This window comes from Crassostrea angulata, chromosome 6 (assembly GCF_025612915.1).
Source record: "Crassostrea angulata isolate pt1a10 chromosome 6, ASM2561291v2, whole genome shotgun sequence".
NCBI lineage: Eukaryota > Metazoa > Mollusca > Bivalvia > Ostreida > Ostreidae > Magallana > Magallana angulata.
In genome coordinates, this window is record NC_069116.1 from 55,930,077 (window position 1) to 55,957,918 (window position 27,842).

The 27,842-nt window shown below is 36.4% G+C and overlaps 1 protein-coding gene across 11 annotated transcripts; it reads left to right on the forward strand.

Moving 5' to 3' along the window:
• Positions 1-14: 14 nt before the first annotated feature.
• On the forward strand, positions 15-27,798 carry LOC128187153 (uncharacterized). Of its 11 annotated transcripts, none has more exons than XM_052857387.1 (25): positions 15-526; positions 4,753-4,821; positions 5,667-5,724; positions 9,444-11,612; positions 12,031-12,094; positions 12,927-12,941; positions 14,066-14,183; positions 15,244-15,276; positions 16,467-17,233; positions 17,546-17,679; positions 18,222-18,333; positions 18,640-18,793; positions 19,075-19,246; positions 19,479-19,615; positions 20,088-20,144; positions 20,378-20,556; positions 20,778-20,930; positions 21,151-21,352; positions 21,484-21,573; positions 21,830-21,996; positions 22,492-22,539; positions 23,762-23,953; positions 24,114-24,193; positions 25,339-25,443; positions 26,043-27,798. In XM_052857387.1, exons 4-25 carry the CDS (start codon positions 9,794-9,796, stop codon positions 26,219-26,221), a joined length of 4,977 nt encoding a protein of 1,658 aa, XP_052713347.1. In that variant the 5' UTR covers positions 15-526; positions 4,753-4,821; positions 5,667-5,724; positions 9,444-9,793; the 3' UTR covers positions 26,222-27,798. The 11 variants fall into 11 exon arrangements, with proteins under 11 accessions (XP_052713347.1, XP_052713354.1, XP_052713349.1 ...); XM_052857388.1 differs by lacking the exon at positions 15-526 and adding an exon at positions 4,019-4,506; XM_052857394.1 differs by lacking the exon at positions 12,927-12,941.
• The last annotated feature ends 44 nt before the right edge of the window (positions 27,799-27,842 follow it).

A 27,842-nucleotide genomic window follows, 5' to 3' on the forward strand; every position in this document is an offset into this window, starting at 1 on the left:
GTTGTGATAAGTCCACCGTGTGGAATGTCCAATGTTGACCTTTCTGATTATATATTTACACCATTGCAGCACAAAGCCTGTTTCTGCCACACTGGTAGAGTTGGCCTGACGTTTACTTACAGGGAGCTTTATGTCATTTGTTCCGAGTTTTTTGTGGGAGGTGGAACATAAGTAAAATGCAGATTTAACTAACCATACAATTGTTTAATTAACTCGCCAATCTGTGTTTCCCCCTGTGTAAATCAGATTAAGAAGAACAAACTCTGAAGTATCCTTTAACGGGATGTTCAGTCGTGCATTAAAATTTTTTTTTAAATGGAGGTGATGAAATTCCAGTGAGAAACGTAATATTTTTTCCTTGAGAAACTGGGTCATGTATCTGTGACAGGTTGCGTAGTTTTGGAGGAAATACTTACCGAGTGTAGAAATATTCTGGGATTGTTATAAGTGTAGAATACTTGGAGAACTTGAGGAAAGAATAACACATTTGTACAATAACACTGGAAGTTATTCAGCCCAGTGACACGTAAGTTTGTTAGATAAAGTTTTAAAAAAACCCACAATTAACCACACCTAGGGGCATCAGGATTGTAGGAATGGTTTACATCTGTTAAATAGTTCAACATTTTTATAAGGTAATTGTAAGTCTCACGGTGAAGAATTTCAAGGGGCTATTCAGAGATAGTTTGAGGGTCTTATTGAAATTTAAAGTTCAAACGACCACTGGGTATAAAGGGATTGCAAAAACTGTCAATAATTCAGCAAATAATAGGGACCACTGAACTCGTATATATCCAGGTGGAGACCATGAACCTCTTTGTGAAAAGGCCCAGAAGGTGTATACATGCAGTAAACTTCAGTACATATTGAAAAAATACATTGGAATGTACTTCTAACTTTCAGCTTGACAAATTAGCTAAAATAAGAATTGGCTTGTTTTCATAAGGTGTGATTGAGTGCTGCCTTATTTTATGACTGCTAGTCAAACATTAGTGTGACTCAATTGTTTAAGGAAAATTAAATGTGGTCATTACAAGGATTACAGCGGAAGTCATTAAAAGAAGTCCACAAACAACAAACAAAGCACTTAGCCCAAGATGTCCTTGACCTTGGTCCCTCCCCAGAGGAGGAAATTGGATGATTTGTCGTCATGTAAACCGTCCTGTTTTCGGACGCCCCCCTGTTGACCCTCGAGACCTTTCCGTAAGGTCAGACTCAGCATGGACTTCATAAAGCCAGATGTTCCAACGATGACGATTGTCTGACAATACGCGTTGCAAGGTAGTCTAAGGATACATGGAACAATAAAATTACGTAGCGAAAAATTTATAGAAGTGATGCACACCCCTAGATTAACTGGTGACCAAAATATGCATGCTTTTAGAATACATGTACTAGGAAGTTAAAAATACTCCTGTCATTCTGGAAATAAAACTGCAGGAACAGGTTTTCAAAACAGGACATGGGTGAATGCAAACATGGAATGCAGAGATTTTATTGATCTGATCTGTGTTTTAAAGATGATATCAAGATAAGGAGGTCTTTGCAATATAGCTCTCGGTCCTCATGGGCCAGAAACACCTAAGTTTCTCTCTCCAGTACACTGCAGTGTGGACCCTGATCTGTACAGTGAAACTATTTACCCTTGATGGGTGTCTCAGCTGTCCTGTGTGCATTTATTGAGTGCCATTGGTACTTCCTGTAGTTTGGTCCTGGAGTGGACGAGTCATGTGGGCATAGGAACAACACCATGTAAATACATTCATATGTTTGGAATGGTACATATATATAATGGTCATTAATGTATTCTGATATCACACACAGGGTATCTTACATGTACATGATCATTCTTTTAATCAATTATTTGGCCTTAATTTTTTGGCCTGTTTTTACATTATGACTGCTTTGATGTGGTTGAGGTGAAAATGAAATACATGTGATGGGCAATTTTTTCATGGACACATATTGTAGCACTTATTTCGTTGGTGACTGTAAGACTGTCAATGAGTGTCACTTCTCTTGAGATTATCCCCCGGGTGTATGGACTGGCATCTGCTCACATTTCTGTGGAACATTTGAATGATGTCTGCATGCATATTGATTTTAGTTGGTGTGAGTTATACTGATGATATGATGAAGACTCGTGTCTTTGTTGCTCAAGAGTGCAGCCTGTGTGATCGGCAGATCTGTTTGTTATTGAGACACTAATGGTAGTACAATTAAAATCCAAGTTCTGCATCCAATGGTTGCTTGCTTGCTGACTGTCGGTAAATGGAGTGATGGATTTCCCAGACTTTATCCAACAGATTTGGCACATTTGTGGATTACAATGCTACTGTTCTGAGATCAATGTCACATGATTGTGTACAGTTTTGGATTGATTTTTTCGTGCTCTGTCATGAATTTAATATTGAATGAAGTTCTTTGTGTCGTGAAATAGTGCTAGGATGTGTAGCCTGTGTGGAATTGGTTTTGTGGATACATCCGGTAAGAAAACTGTACAGTATTCCAATCTCCCTACAGTGTTTGATATCTCACATATACAGTCTCTGTATTGTTAGATGGGCATTATGGAAACCTTCAAATGGACTCACCTAGTTACTCACTGTGTACCATTTTGTGTGTTATTTTTTTAGTCATAAAACTTTTTTTCTATGTCTATGCATTGTAAATGACCTTCATTTGGTTGTCATGAAATTGCCATTGATTTTTTTAAACTTCAGTTCAAGGCTTTTTGATATCAGTGTCAAAAGTTCAGCGTTATTATCCATTGAGAACAATTTTGACAAAACAGACTTCCTTCTGGAAAACGTACCCGGTATGTAAAAATCATTGTTAACCGTTTACCTTTTGGTATCCCTGAAGGAGAAAGTGATAATCTGATGTGTACGGATAGCTGAGTGATGATGACAACTAAATAATGTACCATAGTCTTTGATGACCTATTAGACTGCTAACCCCCCCCCCCCAACTTATTTTCATGTATGACACTTTGGTGATACAGAACTTTGGTACATTCATTAGTTTTCATGTAAGACTTGTGCTCCACATTTAATTAGTGTGATATTCGAGGCTATTAATACAGAGATGATGGTTCAGATCTGTCTCTGAATCATTAACAGCAATGCAGTGAGAGGCTAGGAGCAATCTATTGATTTGTTCAGAATCAAAAGATTCCTCTAACCAGAAGAAAGACACGCTTCAGAGCAATTTGTAGTGAAGCAGAAACCACAAGTAGAGACGTGCAGTCATGGGGCAAATGTTGGCTTTTGTTTGCATGCTTCATCTTGACAAATTCATACATACCCCAATCTGCAGACTTTCTGATGATAGGATCTGAATTGCTTGATTCAGAAACACCCCTCTACGTGAAAAGAAACTAGACAAACATTATTATTGAAGGACAATTACCTGGTATTAAACCTGCAGGAATATAGATTCATGCATGAATTTGCATCAACTGTGCACCATTCTTGATTTGCATTTTGAGCCCATATGTCTATGGTGTAAATGTCATTAATGCAGATTACCTAATCATAAAGGTAAGTTAAGTGCTGACAAAGGGAATGATCAGTTGTAAAATAATATTGGCTGAAAACCTCATAAAGAAAAACAACACAAGAATACTGCATTTGTGTCAATGATGCAACAGCAAGAAGGAAGTTGCACTCTGGGCCCACACATTTAGCCAATCAAAACATCAAATGCATGTGTATCTGAGGTACCAAAGTATGATAGCTAGAACAAAGGCAGTGACAGCAGTGTCCAGTATTACGGTTGTAGACCGGTCCGACTAGGTGTGTTTCTTCATACAGTGAGGCATTGACAGGTTATATGACTGTCTTTCACAGTCGTAAACCACAGTCCAGTGTTAGGAAAACCCCAGAGAGGCACAGCCAAGAACTGGGAGGACTCAAATGACTCAACCCTGTCTAACGCCAAGAACTGAATAAATTAATGATCATTGAAAAGGCAGAAAGTGAATGTTGGGTGAGAGAGCTGTGTGGATTAGTAAGATCTCATGCCAGGGACTTTTAACCTATATTTATCAATGACCATATTGTAAGGAAACCTGATACCTTGTTAGATGAAATGTTTGACAAATTGTTCCATTTTTGCACCAGCCATGTGTGTCGTGTAAACGCAGCATGATGCACATGTACTGTTAACAAATCACAGGGCTTTCTTTGTTGTGTTCTCCTCACAAAAGATAAGTTACGCCAGGACTGCTTGATAAAGCCAACAGAGCTTTCACTTCGTTATCACGGGGTGCAAATTAAACGAGGTTGGAAGCAACGTAATTAAAACAACGTAAAACATATTGTGTGTTGTAGTTCAAGGTGCTTGGAGGTTTGAACTGATGAAATACTTGAAGAAATTTACTCGCTTTGGTTTTCTCTACTGGAATTGTGCTAATGATATGTGATCATTGGATGAGTTAATTGTTATAACAGAGTTAACTGGATGACCTTAATTTTGATGTGATATTTATGTTTAAACCTTAAAGTGAGTATAGTGTTTGATGGCTATAGATGGCATCTTGTGGTAAGATGTTCTCCGACCCCCCTGGCAATCTGTAATGGTAGTCAGTAAATTTCTGTGCATGCTTGAGTTGATGCTAAATTAAATCTGAAAACGTACACTTTATCTTTGCATGTACATGTTCTCACAGTGTAAAAGATCTGAAATATAAAGTGACACAGAATTTATTTATGATAATATTTTTATCTTCATTGTTTTCTTTATTTTCAGACAAACATTAGATAGGAACTTTCCTGCTGGATCAGCTGTGAATGAATCCTCCATCAGGATTTGTATAAGGTGAGCAGCAGTTGTTTAATAATAACAATATGTCTGTTTATAAGATGGGTAACATTTACGACATTCAGCTGCTCTGAGACTGTTGAGTACTTCCTTATAAACAGTTCTCAATGTAACCCTAATCAAAGTCAAACAAGTTACACTGTACAATAAATATTTCAATATACAAACATAGGAAATACAAAATAATCATGTCAAGGTGAATATTATTTCACTGTGTTAAGGTCACCATCTCAAGGTGATTATTATATCGTCATGTCAAGGTTATGTTTTAGAATTACTAATTGTATACAAGTATGGTACATAGTATGTTGAGGTTTTTGGTTCATTATAACGTGTGCAGGATAATATCTAGCATTATTTGAAATTAAGTAATGCATATATGTATACATTATTGTCAAGTACAAAGTGTGTCATTGTCAAATGATGTTAATGTGCATAAGATTATATATCAATTGTCAAGGGAGAGAGGACTTAACAAATGTTAGCATGAATCGGACACCGTGATAAACAATATCACTTGATTTATTCTTCACAGCCAGGGCTTTGATCGTCAGTATTAAATAGAGGGTTACCTAGTACCCAATGTATTCACATGGCTAATACCGTACTTGTTGAATGATCAAACTTTTCTGTGGGACAATCGTGTCTGTTTAGCAACTGCATGACATGAGCCATCTGGGTTTGAAGCAGAAAAAACACCCTGTGTGTGATAAATGTACTGATAATGCCTATCTTAATTGATGTTAAATGTTCCCAAAGCTGCTACATACACTTTCTACAATCACACTGTTTTACGCAGTTTCTTGAAATTTGAATTTTAAAGCGTTGTATGTATGTTGTAGGGGGGAGTTTTTTTGACATTCCTGAGATATTACTGGTGTTTGGGAATCCTTCTGGCGGGTAAGATGATTGTTGTATTACTTTTTTGTAATCCTGTTGATGAATGTAAACAAAACGCTGTTAAACATCTATAACATATTCAAAACAAAGAAATAAGCTAGATGGAGATATCCTTAATTGACACGCACTTGTGCGGACTCGTATCGTACCCTCACTGACACAATACAATGCCAGTTATCTGCTGTGTATTGATTGACTTCCTTGCTCATTATTGTTATTTGTGATCATTCTGTGATTGTTCAGTGATGATGTATCATACAGATAGGATATTGATAATGTTTTGTAATATTCGGGACATCACAATATTGCACGTATCCCTTCCTGGTTGTATCTTGCTCATTATACCAAGTTCTGAATTTTTAATAATTGTTACCTTCTAGGAATATGGATTTCAGGGGAACATATGCAGTTGAGGAAATTTTGAGCTGACATCCTTAACAATTCAATCAATTCAGTTATTACTTCAAAGAACTGACATAGCTTCAGTTGTCATCGAGTTAACAGGTGTGTGACTGTCAGTCAATATATCGGGTCTCAATAGCTCAATGGTTATAGCTCAATGGTTAGAGTGCTGGCATGGTACGCCAGAGGCCCTGGGTTTGAGTCCCAGTTGAGACTTGACATTTCACCACCTATTACTTTTGGTTTCCAGCATGGGGCCATTGTCACAGCTGCATTTAGATGTTAGTTGTTGAATCAATGAATAACATACCACCTCAGCTAGTGTATTCCAATGTACATACAGAATATAGCGATGTTCAATGTTGTATACAATTCCATGATAAAGTTTTTACTTCAATATGCTCAAAGATTGAATATACGAGGTGGTTTATTTTTTTGGTCTGTTTATCTTAAAATTTATACAAAACTATACAAAAAATATACTGCATACTTAAAAACCTTAAAGGTCAAGGTTGAAAATTGTATCACTAGGAAAGTTCATTGTTAAACTGCAAGTTCAAGGTTAAATTGATAATAATCCATTATTTGTTACTGTTCAGTTCTGAATGACTGGGTCTGGTATTTTTGGTTTCTGTTTCGTCAATCTAGTATATATAAAACATTTAAAAAACACCTCTTCTTTGAGGAAGTAAATGGGAGAGAAGTTTGTGGAAGGAAGTGTCTTTCCTCTCCATCTTGCTTATTTGTTGCTGGTATGTTTCCTTTAATTCTTTTTTTTTGTCAAACAAATTGATTTAGTTATTCACTAATTCAATTTTCAGGGAATAAGTGGTGAGGCCATTCATAGTAAATCAATCATGTAGTGGTTGAAGCAATGGTAAATCATTTCCATGGTGGTACCATGTTAGCCCACATACAGTCTCACTCAGGTACCGGTAAATACATAGGTAACTTGGTATAAAAGGTCATCTGTAGTTTTGGTCGAGCTAGCTTTAATAGGTTTTTAAACTCTTGAATGAAAAGAATTTAAGGGGGTATATCCTTTGATAAAGCCCAGCTGCAAGTCCACAGGTACCGGATGTAAGGTGATGAGTAAAAAGTATGCCCTCAGATGTCTGAGGACATATGACTGTTGGACGTATGACTGTTACCTGGGTCTGTCCACAGGTACCTGATGTAAGGTGATGGATAGAACGTATGTCCTCAGATGTCTGAGGACATAGGACCGTTACCTGGGTCTGGTGATCTTGATGACGAGTCTTCTTAAATAATTAGGATGTTTGTTCTGATACCTGAGATAGAAAAGGTGTCAAAATACCAGAGTATGAACGGAGTACACAGATACATACGATAACAATACCATCTGCTCAGCGACAGTTTGTTGCATTGTTTTATCAGCAATGTAAACAAATGCGGTGACTTTAAAAATTAGGTGGGCCTTGTATAGATAAATGATAGGAATGCAAAATAAAATTGCATCAAAATCAACGTGGTAAAAAGGTAAAGATGACATAATACACAGACGAGGTATGTTCATTTCTATGAATTAATAGACAGGTGTGTCTTTTTGTAGTTGTGTGATCCCTTTTTTTCATGTTCAGGTTTCCTGATTAGATAAAGGCTTTAAAATTTTAGAAACTGATATTTGAAAAAGCAAAAAAGGCTGGGGATTTTTTGTTTGTTACTGATGTATATCTTGTGCACAGAGTTGACACTGTCATTATGAAGGAATTTTGAAACTTAAAAAAGTACAGTTGTGTAATATTTTAGGACATGCACGTTACCTGGTATTTTACATCCACGTTGATGAATCATTGAAGGGCCAGTACATCTGTATTTTTTTAAACAACAGATAAATAATTGATGAGCAGATCCTGGATCCTGTTCAGTAGTGGGGAAAAGTAAGGCTTGAATTGACAAATCAGCATGGGTCTAGGGGGTGACTGCTTAACATCTCTCTCTCTCTCTCTCTCTCTCTCTCTCTGTATTTTACCTGCTCTTTGTTCAATTAAGGTGTTCCTCACAATTTTTTTATATTATACACTGATTTTGAAAAGATGAAGATACTGTGATTTTGTTGAAAATATTATACAGAATTTTCTGTAGTTTTTTGAACCATTGCTATCATTGTTCAGATAAACATCAGTTTTATTATTGTGGTGCGAGATGAGTCCGATTAGCTGTGCTGTGGTCGATTGACTAATCCTTGATTGGGTTTGTGGGACTCTGACAGCTCTGATGTTGACTCATTCCATTGATCCACTGATCAGCTCCCACAATACCATCAGGAAATCGGACCGCTCAGCCTTGGAGTCCTTATGAATCAGGTCTAAATCTGTAGTGGTCAAGTCATTGGTTCTAATTAACTGCCTTCATTAGACATTCTCCACAAGGTCAAAATACAAGATTATTATTGATTTATAGTTAACAAATGAAAATGAGCCAACAAGGGTATAGCATTTGCATTGACATTTTGGTCTACAAATATGATTAAGTTTGTAGAGATTCATCCGAAAAGGAAAATATTCTGTTACAGTTATCATCTGTGTTGAATGCATAGATTTGGACTAAATGTTGACCATAGCAACTGATAGACTTCAATGGCCCAACATCCAAATCTGTAAGTCAGCTAAATATTTTTAACAAAGACATATTAGTTGATGGGCCTATCTACATAACTGCCTGTTCATTATATCTATTTAATGGTCACAAGTGCTAGTGTTATGTGTGAGTAGCTCTGTAAGACAATAAGGACTGACAGCTGTCTTATTTATAGACCAGGGTGATTCATGTCTTGTCTGTGAACCCTGCACCACTGACCAGTACTGATCGTAATCCAGTAAGGGTCCTCGGCCAGGCTCCATCATCTCTCCGTGTAGACAAGGAAGGCTTAACGTAATGAGGTCTTCATACACTGATCATCTGATAAATGCATTGCTAAGTTGACCACTGATTGACATAGTCTTTGACTTTCTTTAATATATAGGAGTTTTTCCAATGATGGTATAGCACAGGCAATTTCTGTTGGATTGATATGGTTTTTCATGTATGGTTTTTGTATGGTAATTTGTGCAAATATTTAAGCACAACTTTTCTACATATTTTTTTGATATGAATGTTTTTTTTTCATAAAAATTATGAAATGTGAGATTCATAAATATGACAGGAGGTTTTTGTTGTGTTAATGTACATGAGACATTCAGTGAATAATATGTACGTCTCGTGAATGTATAGAGATGTCTTTATGATCGCAGTAGACTAAACCTATTGATGGGGATGACAAAAAAAAGTACTAATATAATGACTTGTCTTTGTAGGGTGTACGTCCGGCCAATCCAGAAACAGGAAGGTTTACGATGAACAGGAAATGGTTCAGTGCAGCGTACAACCAAGTGGCTATGAGTCCCTGAATGTAAGCCAAACTCAAAGTAGAAATGCGAGCAGTTTCTGATGAAAACCTTAAGAATTATAAGTGGATTAAAATGTGCACAGCCGTCAAAACAGACGTGGATGTGACAGTTAGTCAATTATTACAGATCAGCCCAGGTGTGATTAGTGTACACTGATAACTCGGATGCTTGGGATGATAGATCTGTGTTTCTACTCATTTTGTGATTTTTTTATCATGTGATCATCGTTAAGTGTATTTGTGAGGATCTGTGTTAGTATGGATAAATTTGGGGTACATTTAAAACACACCGAGTTACCAAATTCAAGAGAGAAAGAGAGAGTCAGACAGACTCACACTAGAAGAAACCAACCAGCAAACTTAAAGGACCTGAAAAACATGTTTGAGGGCAAGTCAGACGGAGGCACCGATTCCTCCAGTGCTCCCGTGTCCATGGGAACAGACTTCAAACGATCATACACCACACAAAAAACTGTGACCAAAACAAAGACTAGGGCCAAAACTGGCCAAGATTTGGAGGATTTGGCGGTGCTCTCTCAAGTCAAAATCAGCATTGATGCAAACAAAAACACAACCCTGGAAAAGACCGATAGTCCAAAAGGGGCAAGGAAGTTCCCTAAAGATGACAAGTTGGCTGAACCCCTGGTCGTCAAATCCAAGGTCATGGCCTCTTCGTCTAAGACCTTCAAAGCAACTGTAGACAGCAAGGTTCATCGACTGAATTCTGAGGAGAAAAATCCTGTACAAGTGGATAAAAAGATGGCCGCATCTTCTCTTATAGGGAATTTAGCTTTACTTCAAACTCGTCCTGGGTATGGGAAGAAGTCAGATTCATCCACAGTTCAAAGTGAAACATCAAAATCCAATGGAGTTTTTAATGAAAAATCTAGTTTTCTCAAAGATAAGAAAACATCATCCAAAGAAAGTGTAAATTCAGATAAAGAAATTTCCAAATTGACAAGTAAAACTTCAGAAACGACAGACTGTGGAGAGAAAAAACTTCAGGAATTAAGGGCTTCCCTGAAACGTACAGGAAGTGACAAGAAAGGTCAGTTTGAAAAAGATGAAAAAGGATCAGCCTACACCAAGAAACCAGAAACCAGTGTGTCTCCTGGTCCGGGACTTAGTCGACACTCAAGCTCAGACTCCGTGGCATCCGAAAAGTTGAGTCCAAGAACTTCACTTAGGAGTAAAAATAGATTAAAACTGGACCAATCGGCTGGCTCCGATACTGGGTCAAGTGGAAGTGTGAGCCCCAGGAACAAATCGTTCAGCCCGGAGTGTAAAGATGAGAAACCAGAATGGATGGAGAAGAGTAAAGAACTGGTGAATAAGTTCCAAACCAAGTTAAAAAAGCCTGAGAGTGAATCCACCACCAGTGGCTCTGTGAGCACAAATAAATCTTCCACTTCAGCCTCATCCACATCAAAATCCACATCATCCACACATAAAACTGAAACTGTTACTAACACATCATCCACATTTCCTAAAGCTTCAGTCCAGAGAACAGATTCCGGCAAAAAGAGTACTTCTCTTACCAAGAAGGAGGCTCTAGTTACCAAGGATGCAAGTAGTAGTAAGGAGTTTTTGGAGAAGTTTGCCAAAGACAAAGACTCAAAAGAACAGAGGGCAGAAAAACTAGTGCTGTCACGTAAAGAGAGTTCAGAACTGTTCCAGAAGTTAAAAGGTGGATATGAACAATCTGATGATGCATCAAAATCTGCTCAGCCAAAACCAAAAATTGAAGTGCCAAATTCTAATAAGTTCGTGGAAAGGAGAAATTCATTTGAAAAGCCAAAACCAGCTGATACCACCAAATGTAAAACACTGAGAAACCTGCAAGATGAGGGTAAAATTGTGGGGGTGAAAGACAGAATAAGTGCTCTGAACCAGGGAAAGGGAGAGGTGGTGGACGAGAGATTCAAGAAGCAGATCCAAACTCAAAAGTCTGTTGAGTCGGTTAGAAGCTCAGATCAGGAGTACCATGATGTCGCGGTGAATCCGGCAGCGGCCAATGATTGGCCCTCGGACAGTGACAGCAGTGCAGACAATATGTACGAATACATTCCAGCTACCGGTGAGTACCTGGCTTTGGCCATGTCCTTGTATGGCATGGTTGCAGGTCCAACTATATCCGTTTAATGGCTGAATACAAATTTCATTACTATGTTTTAAGAGTTTCATTAACCTTTTAATATGATTTTCTTTTCTTGATTCTTTTGAAATATATTCCATTTGGAATGAAATGAATCATTTCCATAAATTTAAGATCAGTTATTAAATCCATCCCTATTCATTCATCCAAATCCATTAGGAAATGAGGAGAATATAGATACCGAATATAGATTTTGTAATGTAATTTTTAAGATGATTGTTGATGTAATTTTTAAGATGATTGGCAAAGATTTCTGGATGAAATCTATGATTTTGTTACTATTTTAAAACTTTAATTGATTTTGGGTGTTATCACTTATGATCAACACTTTGTTTATTAGATCCTAGCAAGCAGACGACTGAAGACGTTCAGATCAGGCTGACCAGGAAACATGGACAAAAAAGGTATGCTTAGAATCCTCTACAAAAACGAAGCTCAGACTTGGTGTTTCCAAAGTTACGTGAGCAAAAGATCTTATTCACAGCTATGGTACATAAGGCTTATTCTGTATTCGTGCAGGGTTATATTTTTCACTAGTTAGGAGTAAGAACATTTATTTAGAAAATGGGTGTTTTTTGTTTAATCTTTTGAGGGGGAGTGGGTATATCTGTATTATGCACTATATGTCAAGTATTAAGGAAATAGGAAAATAAGGAATTTTGAAAAAGATTGATAGCTAGCTGGTTTCTCGTTACAAGAACAAGCAGTTTCTTATTCCTTGAAAGATAAATGATCCTTCAGTGTTCATTTCAAGGAATTAATTGACATTGAGTACAAAGCCATGTAATGGGAGGGTGTGTCTTAATATTTCAGTGTAATAGGAAACCTTCTTTTGTTATGATGAAATGTTGACCTATATGTAAAATTAAAGTATTCAAAAAAGATATCATGCCTTTAAGGAAATATCAATTTTATATAAAATGATTTTATTTTTGAAACAAAATATCCATACTAACATTTTTCATTCATTTCAGCCTTCATATTTCTCATTATTTAAAAGGCTTGTTTTATAACCAAGAATAACTTGGCTTTTGCTAATTAATTTGGCATATGTTTTATTACATAATTTTTTTTTACAATTTTACACTATATGAATGTTTACAGTTGGTGTCAAATATATTAGAGTGAAAATGTTTGACCTAATATAAATTGATATAAAATGTCCAATTAATTATTTGAAAAATTGACCAGAGGAATATTTATTTGTATATAATGGTTGGTTTTAATTCCCTTCAGTACCTCTATCAATAGGTAAGAGTTGTAAGAGATTTATCCCTGCATGCGGCTCCATTGTCATCGATCATGCTGTTTGTAAAACAGAGAAATAAGAGTTCTAATCAAAGGGAAGCAATCCAATTAAGGCATTTATTAAAGAAAACGTGAAAGAAAACATCTAAAGTTATCAGAATAAGAACTTCTTTATTTTTTTATCTGTTAGCAGTGGTTGCAGACTCTTGTTTCTCTGTAAAGCATCCAGTCTTTTTGTATATATTGTTATTTTTAAACGGCCAGTCAACTTGTCACCTTCAGAAATTATACAAAAGAATCGTGCATATCTTAGCCATTCAGTAGAAGGCATATGAACTTAAATGTATTTCATCACTCTGATTGCATTTTGTGAAATATATATATATATATATATATATATATATATATATCACATTAATTTATTCACGTTACAAGTATATAACTATATACACAAAATGTAGCATTATCATATGTATTTTAAATATTATCTTCTCTCAAAGTCTGCATATCATATCTAAGTGTAACCTCTACTTGGAAAATTTATATGTGCAACAGTAGGTTTAAACTTAAAAGTATTTACGGGTCAAAAATTTATACTTAATGAAAGTAAGGTTGGGCTCATATTTTAGAACTTGAACCTTGATAAGTTATAACAATTAAATTAAGAAATATGTAAGAAACAAATTAGCATGCTTAGTTGTTGTGGTGTTTAGATATTAAAAATGTCCTGCATTGGTCAATCGGCTTTGTTTATTGTCAATCACTCGGTTGTCAGTTTTGAATTACTGGTTAGGGTGCACACCACAATTTTGATAGATTCAAATTTAATGAACTACGCATCTGATTCACAGCACTTGCCTTTATTGCATGATGTTATTTGCTTACCAAACCAAGCTTTAGATGATGATCAAGAAAATGGTGATAGGTGTTGATTGAATAAAAACTTGTTCATCTTTTTTACTGTTACTTCATTCATTTCTCTTTTTAGATAATTTTTTATGTCAGGCCAATTCTTTAACAAACATTTCTATAAATATTTGTGTGTGTGACATGTTGGGATTAATCATCAAAAAGTTATTCAGATAAGGTACAGATTATGAGACAATGTTGGTTTTTGGGTTCTGCAGGAAGGGCAGTGATCGGCCAAGTTTTATCCTGGCCTCCAGTGTAGATGGGGATGATTCCTCCGAGGTGACAACAACAGAGAGCAGTAGTAAGGAGGGAACCTTGGAAAGCACAGAGGATGTAAGTAAATGAGGAAGGGGCAGGAGTAGGGGGCTGTTAGAAAGAAAGAGGGAGGATGGGGGCAGGGTGAGGAGTAGGGGGCTGTTGGAAAGTGAGAGGGGGGATGGGGCGGGGAGTAGGGGACAGTTGGAAGGATAAAGGGTTAGGAACATTTACAGTGGGAAAACTTAGAGAAAATGGAGGATGTAAGTAAATGAGGGGTGGAAGTGGGGGAGGGGGTTACTATAGGGAGTAGGGGGCTGTTGGAAAGTAAGAGGGGGTAGGAATAGGAACATTCACAAAGGGAAATCCTTGTTAAAACAAAAGATGTAAGTAAATGAGGGGATGTGGTGGGTTTGGGGGGGATGGAGTGGGAACGTTCATTATGAAAAAGCCATGAAAGCATGTGAGACTTACATGTGTATGTAAGGGGGAGGGGTATTCATTAACTTAGAGAAATACTAGTACATTTTATGATCAGTAAATCAAAATAAGGAATGGAAGGAACTGGTAAATATCTTATGAATACTGAAACGTGTGATGGGTAAAATTTTTTAATATTTTAATAATGTTTAAAATCTCAAGCCTGCATAATGTTAAGTTCATTTCAATCATATCACTTAATAGCTCTGTTAGTGTCATTTCAAACATTAAACAATTGTAACCTGCACTGTTAATTACTAGTATATAATAAGTGCAAGTGTTTAAAATATGAATACATGTATAAATTAAGATGTTAACGCATGGATCCACTTCATTGCATGGTGCCTTTATACACATTGTCTGTGGAGATATATATTGGTAGAGATAAGTTCCCAGCTCCTATCGGCCAGCAGTCATCCTGTTTACACAACGCTAGCCTCTGGCTTTCATACAACATACTTGAAATATTTCGTACCTTTTGGCATCAGAATTACTATTTATGAGTGAGTGAGCTGATCCCTAGGAAACTGCTGAGTTATCTGTATGTATCGGCTAGGCACGTGACAGTGTATTTTTAGGACACACATCAGGTGTAAAACATACCTGTCACCTTGTTAGGTGTATATATCCTACCTGTGTGTTTTCTGTTTTTCATCAGTACAAATTGTGGATCTTTGGCCTCTTTCATCAGGTAACCAGTCTTATTGTGTGTGTTTGTGGCTTTTAGATTCTATTTTGTTTTTGTTGAAGTTGTTTGTTTTCGCATGTAAATTTTTCTTTCAATTTTGAAATATTTGTTTTGTTATTGTGTTGTGCTAAGTTTAGATTACGAGACCGTTATTTAAAGAGTTTATTTTACCATCTGTTTGTAATGTTGAATACACTGTGAAACTTCGTACCATAAGCTTGTATTTTAATTGCTGTAATAAATTTAGTTACAATGTTTGAAACATCATAATATGTTTTACATAGACCTGTCATCTATGGTATTTTGACTACCTGCCGGTATGTATGTGGCTTAATTTATGCATGCTTGGCATTAAATTGAAAATATATAGGTTTTGTTAGGAGAGAGATAACTGAAAGGGGGAAGGGTAGATTAGGTTATTATCAAAAAAAATTTACTTATAAGTTTGTAAATATTTTAGATGGAAGTCCCCAGGTGATCCCTAAATCAAGTTTTATCATTTGTTCAGGTAAATTGTCAGGTAAATGTAGGTCAAGTTCAAATGAAGATCATTTGATGTCCATGGAAAGATATATCCCATTATAAAACCTGCAATGGTTAAAGTATTCTATTAAATTCCACTGAGGCAAGCCTTTCAATACACAGCCGCCGTGTTGTTGAGATATATTTAATTGAAATTTCCAGTCTCACTGACGTGCTGTGAATTATAAGGTATGATTTATTATTATCAATCATTTCTCAGGACATGTAGAAATGAAACAGATGTAGTAAGAGCTGCCTCTGTTGAATTTGATTGACCTGTAGTTTGTTCTCATGATAAGATTCCGTGCAGGTTTTTCTTGGTTTTTGTACCATCCCCACTGTTTTAGTAGGTTGTTTATTTCTCGACGCTGAAGCTCCACAGACTAAACTGTGTAGATCTCTTTGATGGATCTGGGTGAAATGTTGTGATATAAGTGCAGATCCTGAGAATCAAATTTAAAGGAGTCATACCTGTGACCAATTTCTTCTTCTGATGTTCTGAATCTGTTTACAATATAGGCCATAGTTATAAATCCTGACTATTACTATTTACATAGTCATAAGTTGTTTGACTGCGGTCTGTGGATAACCAAAAGGGGGTGTGTTGTAACATTTAAATATTTACGATACACACGCGCAGTTTCATGTATTTCTCCATGTTTCCTCCTCAGGGCACTGGAATTGACGCAGATGTCGACGAGAATGATTCTGATGGTAGTGGTAGTTCCGGAATTTATGAACCCATAGATCCGGACTGGGAATCCTACAAACCCAAGGATCCCAGTGGTCAGGATCAAGAGCCCCCTGTTCTTCCACCAGGGAGAAATCAGAACAAGAAAAAAGACGGCAAAACCATCGGCAAAAAGCTGAAGAAATTGAAAGGGAAACTTGGCTCAAAACAGAATGAATCTGGTCTTCCAAAGGTACCTTCCACATCATCCCTCACATCCAATGGCTCTTCCTCCGGATTGTTAAAAAAGGTGGGCAAGATGATGAAGAAAACAAAAGCCAACGGGAATCAGTCCCGTAATGGCGAGGACCCTGAGGAAGTCGGGATCTGTAACAGTGAGAATGACTCCAGTGATATTAATGAGGATATTTACGAGGACGAACCAGTGCAGTTACGCCCTCATGTTGCCTCGTCTGGTGGGGAGGACAATTCTGGCTCAGATATTTATGAACAACACTATGAGCCAGACATAGACAGATTGCCCCCTAGGCCTCCACCCCCACCCCCCATGGCCCCACCAGTTCCTCCGGTACCTCCCAGGTTATCCCTGCCCCCTGTGCCAGACAAAGAAGTGCCTCCACCACGACCCCCATCCACAGGAAGAATACCACTTAAGTCTCCTGGGGATGATACTCCTGCTTTACCCCCAAGGAACAGGATTTCTGGGAACATTAATCTGGATATGGTGGTCCCTATTAGTCCAGGGGGGTAAGTGAAACTGTAAGGGGTAAGGGAATAATTTGTAACTACCAGTAGTATTCACACAATTAAGGTGATGAAGGTATTGATAAAAAACTCAGTAATACTGATACATTTAAAATGTTATGGGTGGACACTATTTTTCTCATAACTTTTTCAATGTATATGGTGAGAATATCTCATTGGAAGAGTATGTTTAAAACTTTTGATGGTGGTAAGCAGCAATGCCATAGTAATCCATTTTGTTTGGAAATTGATGATACAATGTAGTTTCCTTTATGTACCATCAAACACTGATATCTCACCTGCCAATAATTTCAGCCGCTCAGGACCCACCTGGCACCCCTCAGCAGAGAGTTACCTACATGGACACAATGTGAAGGGGTCAAAGTTCAATGACCATATGGACGGGGGTGGATCCAGCAGTTCATCAGATGAATGTGGCATGGTTAGAGGTTAGTGTAAGATTAGAACAGTGTAGTATGTATATACAGTCATTAACAAAACCTGTTATATTTCATATTGTATATGGGCGTTGTTGAATGTGGTATGGGTAGAAGTGAGTGTAAGATTAGCACAGTCTAGCAATATGTAGTCAAGAAAACCTGTTAAAGTACATGTAGGAGTTGTGGATCTAATCAGCCAGCTTTCATCATGTTACATAACCATATAATTCAATGAATTTTTCTCTGATGGCATTAAGTGATATTGATGCTGTTTATTTTTTTAAGCACTCAGGGAGTTTGATAAAAGTGCCATTGTGAAGCGTTAAGATTAGGAGTGCTAGGTTTGTCTCAGATTCTGGAATGAAGCTGTTAGTCAAGTATTTTAAATCAGGAAAAGATATTTTGGTTTCCAGTTACCTTTTTTTTCTTTCTGCTTTTTTTACTGCACGAAGTAGTACTGAATCTTGATGTTTATCAAAATAATTCATGCCAGTTGCTATTTATGAGATTTCATGATGGATGAATTGACGATGTTTATTTACATTGCACAGATACTGGCTATATTGAGCCTGACCCCCCAGTCAAGAGCCGTGGGGGGATGATAAAACAAGAATCCATGCCTCAGGAGCCTGCCCCTCCCATCCCCCCAGTTCTACGACGAGAGTGAGTTTATCAAGTTCACTAATGAATTGTATTCTAACCTTATTATTGTGTAACATGTAAAGAGCATATGTTCCAGTCCTTGAAATGTATTAGATTCTTTGAATTTTTGTTCATGCACAAGTACCGGTATTAAGTCAAATATACAGATGTAATAATGTTATTAATATTCTAATTAAATCATTAATCTAAATTATTTACAGTTTAAAGAGAAAGCTTATAGATTTGAATCACCCAAAGACTTTGATATTGTCCATTTTATGTTTGCTCCATACAGACCTTGTTTATAAATGTGTGTGTGCGTTACAGGAAGGAGCCCCTGGACAAGCGGCCATCCTCTGGGTATGCTGGGTTTAAGGAGGTCCCCCAGAACTCGGTGACCGCCCCATTTGATGACCTGATGACATACAAACGACATCTGGACCTCAAGGACGAATTAGATGACATTCCTTACATTGACATGGTAAGTACTTAAGAAGCTGATTTCTAGGCTTAGCAATTGTCTTTTTTTTCTGTGATAATTTATATTATAATATTATTCACACAAACAAGTGAGAGTATTTACAATTGGAACGATCTTTGTTCATTTTTTTTTTTCGTTAGGTTCATTTTTTTTATGATAAGGTTGCACAAGACATACTTTTTTCAAAGCTCAAGGTTAAAGTTCACACCAAAGATAGCTGAGCGTATTTTTTGTGATCTGGTATGTAAGAGGATGACAGTGTTTCCCTGTATTTGTTGTAGAGTGAGGACCAGCTGTATGGAACCCTGGACAGAAGGTACACCTCCAAGTTTGAGTCGGAGCCTTTATATCAGTGTTACCATAGAGACATGGTGTCAAGGTCAAGTCAACGACACACGGAAATGGCGGCGCTCAGTGAAGATGACGATGAGGAGGAGCCAGTACAGATGACAAGTGAGTCTGAATTGTTCATGTTCTGAAGTATTATAAGTCATGAGTCTGTTCACTTTTTGATACTTAGAAAAATTAGTGTATAGAAAGATGCCATTATAAATGTTGTGTGACCTTGGACATACTGATTTACAGAGGTTTGATCTATTGTGATACCTATGTTTGCCATTATTGAAGTAATACAGACTTCATGTTTAATATGAGTTGTAATATAGACTATATACTGTTACGACAGTGCCCGACCGTGGGGAGAGGATCTACGAGGCGGTAGAGGACATTGACGAGGTGCCCAAGAGCAAGAAGTTGTCTACCCTGGAGATGTTTGGGAAGACAGGCTCAGTGCTGAGAGCTCTGTGGGCCGATATGCCAGAGGTAGGTCTCCAAGGTCATTCCCCTCACAAGGTCACAACAAAGAAGCACTCAATGAATGAATTAAATCTGAGTCAGATCACACCTAATAATATGAGGAAGGTGGTTGGCTCTTGAATCGTAGTAATTTTAACTGATTCACAGGATTAGTCATTCATGTTGTGCTCTTTGTCATCTGGAAATTGTTGTGAGGGGTACATAAAGGGCGGGTACAACAAGCTGTGTTTAATCACATCAAATATTCAGTGGTGGTCTCTCCATTCAACAATGGTAATAATTGAAATACAGTTTTTATGCTTCTTTTCCATGTTTCATAAAGTCTATGTAGTAAATAAGCTATTTTTTGAGTCTTCATTTTTCATTGAATAATTGTTGTAATTTAAATCTCTTTATTATTCCCAGAAGTGACAGATGTCTTGATTTACAGTATATATGTTTCACAGTTGATTAAGTTTCTTTCTTTGTTTATAATCAGGTGAAAGAAAGTGGAGTACTGGCAAACGTTTCACCACATGAAAGAAAAATTCAAGAGGTTAGATGTTAATCTATAATTCTCTATAACTTATGCTTCATGTATTAACAAAACAGAAATTGACAGCCATCATATAATAGTGAATTGCATTATAATCTTACAAATTCAAAATCTAGTCAGATTTTTAAAATGATTTTATAAACTTGTATATAATCTGTATCAATGAGCAAGATACTAGTTCACCAGTTTCAGGCTATGTTAGAGATTATAACATTGAAGTTTTTAATTTCTAGGCTATGTTTGAGATTATTACATCGGAAGCATCCTACTTAAAGAGTCTAAATGTCGTGGTGGATGTGTTTCTGATGTCTCCAGAGTTTTCTTCTGAACACTCGGACCGCTGCGTGATCAACAGACAAGAACGCCACGTTCTGTTCTCCAACATTGGCTGCGTCAGGGATACCAGCGAAAAGTTAGTACACTGTACTAGTTTAATTTTTATATGGTGTATAATTTTAGCTTTAAAAGTTTACACCAGTACACTATATTAGTTTAGCTTTTGAACAGAGTACATGTATTTTATATCAAACATGACCTGATCAAGCTATTGGTGGTTATTGAAATGTAAAAAGTGCAATAACAACCCAATTTTCTTTCTACAATTAGTTGCATTATTGAATGATTTCATTACAGTTTCCTTTGTGATTTGGAGGCAAGCTGGCAGAAGTCGGTCTTTCTTGAAGATATCTGTGATATAATTTATAAACATGCAGCCAATAAGTTTGAATGCTACGTCCGTTATTGCACCAACCAGACATTCCAAGAGAGGGCCACCCAAGAACTGCAGTAAGATATTTCAAGGATATCAGATATTACCTATTCTACATGTTACAATATGTAAAGTGAAAACATTGATACATGTATTTAAAATACAATATAGAAAATAGGAGTCTGCCTGTATACAAAAATTTTATCATGAGTTTCCAAAATCAAACAGATTTCTTTTCTAAGTACCCAAGATACAACATAGTTCAGTGTCTTATAATGAAGTTTTTTTTTACCGCAGGAAGCGGCCTGAAGCATCTGAGGCAATCAAGCGCCTGGAGAGGAACCCCGCCTGCCAGGGTCTCCCCATGATTTCCTTCCTGCTGCTACCCATGCAGAGAATCACGCGGCTCCCTCTACTGGTGGACGCCATCTGCCACCGGCTGGAACCGGACACCCCCAAACACAAGTCTGCCTGTAAAGCCCTGGACGCTCTCAACAAGGTCTGACACTTACTCGACTGTAATTCATTCATGTAGATTCAGAACTATAACAAAAAATAGTGTTATGTTAATGAGTTTAAATGTTTGACACCTATATATGATATTTAGTTATAATATACCGATATGTGCAGGTTGTCAAGAAATGCAATGATGGAGCCAAAAGAATGCAGCAAACAGAACAGATGTGCCATCTAGTCCGCAACCTGGAATTCAAAGTCAAGGTAGGGAAACTCAATGAAAGGAAAAAAATAACTACAGTTTACAATAGTCCTATACTCTCAAAGAAAGCTGTGATGTACCTTTTTGGAAATTTTATCAAATTTTTTAAGTTTCAAATGAAAAGAATAACTTCTCTAATAATTGTCTTTGACAGATTAAATATTCATTGATAAGTGTTAGTTTACTTTGATTATCAAATAATCTTAATTAACAGGTAATTGCATTGTATGCAATTTTGGTTTTTTTTTCTTTTTCAAGGAAATCCCGCTCATATCAGCTTCCAGATTTTTAGTAAAACAAGGGGAGCTAACTCGTATTTTACCAGACTCAACCACTAGAATTCCTTTTGGAAAGAAAGGATCTAGCAAACAACAGGTCTACATCTATCTGTTTAATGATCTGCTCATCATCAGTAAGAAGAAAAAGTAAGTCCACCACTTAGATCTTAGTGAGTAATATCTGCCGGTTTATCAGCAAGAACATAAATAAGTTAATTACCACAATGTCAGAGCATTACTTATTCTTTTTCAGTTATTATAAGTAAGCTCAGTATGTAAAGTGCCAGATAACACCATCTTTCTATAACTGTGTTAATTGTCAGCCCCTATGTAATGTATGTGTAAGTCCTGCACAAGTAAAGAATCTTTCCCTTGTATGATAAGTACATGTACATTCGTATAGGTGTAGAACATTTTTTATTGAAAAAATGTGATTTCTAATTATGAAATAATGTTTAGATTTGGTTTACAGTATTAATTTAGTAAGCAAAAAATGTTGTGGTACTTAGTAAGCAAAAAATGTAGTGGTACTGAATATGATATACAGATGCATGTATTTCGAAAAGGCACTCATCAAGAGATTGTTGGAAATTACTGATTGTACCATTGTATATTTGGAGATCGTTTTAATTCCCCTTTCAGGTGCAGGAGTTCATACTCCTTCACACCCCAGAATATATCACAATTATTGTAAGTAAACTCGGACTTGGGGCATGATTCTATCTCATGCCAAAAAAGGGGGACAACCCCTGCTAAGCGCTTGTGGTGATGATATTTCTCAGACTTCATTATCCATCTTGCTATTTGTCAAGATGTTCTTAGTGTCAGTGCCTCTCATTTTGACAACAGCATCCGCATCTCATCAAGTTTGATCAAAATGAATGTTTTCTTTTCTGAGAGAGATTGGCATGCGCATCTACAATCAGGACAATGTGCTCTGTTTTCCAGACTTGATCATTTAGCTGTGAAGTTAGTGTGTTAGGTTTCTCCAATTAATACAGTCATATATTTTTTTTTCAAGCATACTTAATTCTGGATTGTAAGTTCACTGATAAGTACACATGCTCCTACTTAGATTTATACATTTGTAAGCAATTGAATGCCATTCATACATGTATAATCTCAATAGAATATATTGATTCTATGTAAAGTTATCATTGTGTAAGAACAACTGCAGATTATCTGTTCTAACAGTACTAACTCATTCTGTCATGTCTTTTCTCATCTCGTCTGTCTGACTAAATGTTTGCTTATCCTTAGATATCAACCTCTAATAGACTAACTCTCTGTTTTATTGTAAAAAATGAACTTCAACAGAACTCTGTATAATGCCGGTATCTATCACTCAAAGGCCCTCCGCGCTATGTACAATCTTTGAATATGATCATGCATAACAGTGAAATGTTTCCATGACATTCATTCATTATACACAGTACCAGTTTTTGAATATGTTGATTTTAATAAAGTTCTTACCAATGCAAAATGAGATAAAATGAACATCATCCAAATTTTGGACATTAAGTAATAGTGTGCTGAAAAAAAAACACCTCTGTAATTGATAGCATTGCTTGAACACAAGAAAATATTGAGTTATCTGAACCCATACATGTTTGTGATGAGAAAAATTGATATACATTTACTCAGATATATGCATATACATGTGCACATACATAAATGTACATAATACATATACTGATATAACACTACCCAGATCAAGGTTTCATTAATTCATGGCCAAGGCAACAATCTGTGATGTGCATGTACCAGTACATTTCCATGTTTGTGAACTTGACTGTTGTAAATATTCGTATCAAAAGTCAGAATTTTATAATTTCATGTTTGTGTCCTTTTTTTGTTATGTATTTATCACTAATGATATTTTATATGATTGACAAATTTTAATTATTTTTAGTAACAATACATACGTGGTGACGGATTACGCCAAGAGGAACAGTCTCCACGTAGAGAATTTGGACTCTGTGGACAAAACCAAGAAACTCTTCCCCACCGCTGCACCTAGCGGATTCAAAAACATGTTCATGGTGGCCCTACTGGAGAACCACGAACAAAAACAGGTGGAGCTGATCCTCAGCTGTAAATCTCCGTAAGTCGGATCACATTGTAGACATCGAAAGAAGAAAAAAACATGAAGCGTTGTTCCTGCAAATAGGAAACAAGCTTGTCCGCTTACAATCCAGTTATTTTATTCCTGGTATTTCAATCTCAAATTGATTTTTAAAAAATTATTTCATATGATTTTTCAGGAGTGACAGAACAAGATGGATTGATGCCCTTTCTCCTACAACCAAGGAGTCGGAGAGTGAGAAGATCTATGAGGAGTGGGGTATGTAAAGCTAAAGTTTGAACAATAAAACTTTGCTAAGCTCTTAACCAGTGTAACACTGGTGAAGAGAGCAGGGGAATTATTGTAGTGTCTGCTGTGTGGTGTATTTAGCTTTACGGTGGTATGGAACACCTCAAGATATCAATGTGGATGAAGGTTCATCATATTAAAAAAAAAATCACCATTTTTAAACTGTACAAAATTTGCCCCAAAAATGCATTCTTTGAGAGAAAAAAATTATTAGCTGGTGCTTTAATCTATTTTTTGCTGATAGAGATTAAGATAGTAGAAAATATCTATAGATTATAGTTTGCGTTGTTTATTTTGAGAAAAATAAATCTGCATGGTGTGTCACATTATGGAGGTGTTTCATCATCCGTTAAAATTCAGTGTTGTACATATTTATAGCAATTTTTATACGTACTAATGCCTCAGAAACATGTTTAGAATTTATAAAGCTGTGTATTAAACATGCGATGAGTAATGATTTGTGGTCAATGTATCTTCATGCTAGGACCTTGTCAGATGGTATGTAATGCTTGATTGGTGCCTGTTTGACCTTTAACCTTACCTGCATCAACCACACTAAGAATGTCCCTGTCCTTGATTTGACCTGACTGGTCTGAGACGTATATATATATATACTTATAGTATGACAACCACTGATTGATAACCAATGATATATATAGACAGTCCAGAATGCCTCAATCAAATGCATGTGTGGTTTTGAGTGAAGTTAAGGTCCTCCAGTTTATTTTTTGCATCATTGGCAGGCATTAAATGTCTGGGTTTTTAGAAGGTTTGATGACACAGGAGACAGTGAAACATAAAAATTGTGACACAAAGTGACATTAGATAACATTGCAGACAGTACCAGGGCTAGCTGGTACCAATCCTTGGTCCTGAATGAACAAACTAGAGTCCATTCCTAATGAATGACTAGCAAGCTTGGCTCCTGACCTGCTTTACACTGTACACAACGCCATGAGAAATGAACACATCATAATGCACTAAATGTCCAGGGACTACTATAAATGTTTACAGTTATTCTCTGTTTGTTATGGAATGTATCAGTATTTGTACTTTGTGTTTTATTTTTCTGTAGCTTGCTTTGATGATTCATACTGTTATGTTGTTTTTTTTAGACTGTCCCCAAGTACAGTGCATAAAGAGATTCAACGCCACGGAACCCGACGAATTAGGCCTAGAGGAGTCAGACGTCATTAATGTCTTCAAGAAAATGGCCGATGGTAGGTCAAGATAGAATACAGTCTGAAACACAACCTGGTTCTTAAGAACAGGAATCTGCATGCTCTAGCATTATTGTAAGATTGAGGATCTTATTCCACATGGCAGTAGGCTATAAGTCTTATTTGTCTGGAAGTAGAAATTAATCTTAAAAAGCAACTGCTGTTCACCCTCTTGTATTCACTTACTATCAAGATTAAGCAGAATAAAAAGAATTAAATGTTCTCTCAAAGTAATAATAAATAAAAAATAAATAAATAAAAAACCCATACTGATACTTACGTATTCTGTTACTGTTTTGATTACGGTAGAAATATACAAAAGACCTGCGGTTGTGGTCCATTTTTTTTACAGTTGTCTTATCATGGACGTGATTCCTCTGTGCTCAATTAGTTGAATAATTATGGTTTTGTTAGGTGTGATCATGTAGCTGTGGTAGTTTATTTCTCCCTACAGATATATTATTTTTATAATGCTGTAGTCGGTAGTTTATATTAAATAACTAAGTTTTTTTTTGGTTTTTTTTTACACTGATCCTGTTGTGTTTATTGTGTAAGTACATTTCTAAAAAAAATAGTCTAATTCTGTGATTCCTTTGTAGGTTGGTATGAAGGTGAGCGAATTCGTGACGGAGAGAAGGGCTGGTTTCCCGCGGATCACACCGAAGAGATCATTAACTCTCATGTGAGATCGAGAAATCTCAGACTGAGATACAGACTCATGTTAGCTTCACAAGAATACAGCAATGCCACAGTGCAGGGTGGAGTAATCAGAACATAGCAATATCTTGCACAGAATCGTTCATAGAGGTATGAACACACCAGTGATCTGGTGCTGCGCCGCAGGATCAAAGTGTGACACTTCGTGGTGCAGACTTTTCAGGATTAATTCCATGGAACAGACTGCAACAAGACACATGACCAATATGTCTGTGATGTACTTCTATTTACCGGTAGTAAAAGAGATTGAGCTGATATTGACTTTACGTTTGCCACAAGGTAGACACAGTTTGTAGTACTCAACATCAAGCTGTGCTGAGTGAGCGACACTGACTGCTTGGACATTCTGTGATTGACTTCAATGGTGCTTATCATGTTAGAGATCTAATGTAGACAAAACCATTTGTCAAGTGTTTTCATATATTTTATGAAGGGTCACAAACTCCCATTAGACTTGTGTATAGTTATTAAGGACTATTTTATCACATATGTGTGTCATCACTGTGGACAGGTGTATTGTCTGTCTCAGTGATGAAGACAGGCCAAAGATTTCATTGGACGACCAAATCCAGTGCCAGGGAATCAAATCATTGAGCATATAGGGAATATTCTATACCAATCACAATTTTATACCTTATATTTTGTAAGAGTTGGTCTAAGACCACTTGGTATGACAGTTGTGGTGTAAATGACTGATTGCATTTCACCTGTCCTTGTGATAATTGTCAGAGAACCAGTTTAAGTGACTGGGTCTCGTTGTGGACGTCGTATACCTTCAACAGACAGGTTACTCTGAGTCCATTGTCTCTTTCTGTGTATACATGTAACCATGTCATATGTTGATCATGATTATTTACAATTAACGTACATAGGCAGTGTTTGCATCCTGTATTTGTTAAGTTTTGTTACATCATAAGATATGTAGGTTGACATTCCTTGTTTATTTTGAGAGAGAGAGAGAGAGAGAGAGAGAGAGAGAGAGAGAGAGAGAGAGAGAATGAATGAATTGTGGATGGATTACATGTAACATATTGTACCAGTATACCTACAGTGTGAATGTTTTTTTTTATATTTTCATGTTTTATTAAATTTTTAAAGTTGCTTTTTTGTAATTGGAAATTTTTACAATAGCTCTAAAATTTAGCATATCTGTATGTGTTTTTGTTTTAATTTAAGAAAAACAAAGAAGAAATAACTCACCTTTTTAATTGTTTCTTTTTACTCAAATACAGATTTTAAGGAAGAGGAACGAAAATGCTAGGGGGTTTTTCTTGTTAAGGAAGGCAGTTATTTTTTTGTATTATTTGAAGGTCTTTCATTTTTAATCCCTTTCTGAGTAACTTGAAGATTTGGATGGTTTACTTAATTAAGCAAGTGACAAAATATTTTATACATGCATTTTTTAATCATTGGTCATCTGTTGAAGTATCATCCTCCATTTTCCTTTGTTACTAGATATATGAAGGACATGTTTACAATGTAATCATCAAACTGTTGCAGTTGTGAGCAGTTTTAAGATTTCCTACATTAATATTACATTGTATTTCAATAATCAACATGTTAAGCTTATGGTTTCTTTGTGTATTCAAATATCTGTTATCATTTTAACTGATAAGGAATAAAACGCTATAAACTTTGTGTTTATTTTGTAATGCTTCAGAAAAATTGAGGTTAAATGTTGG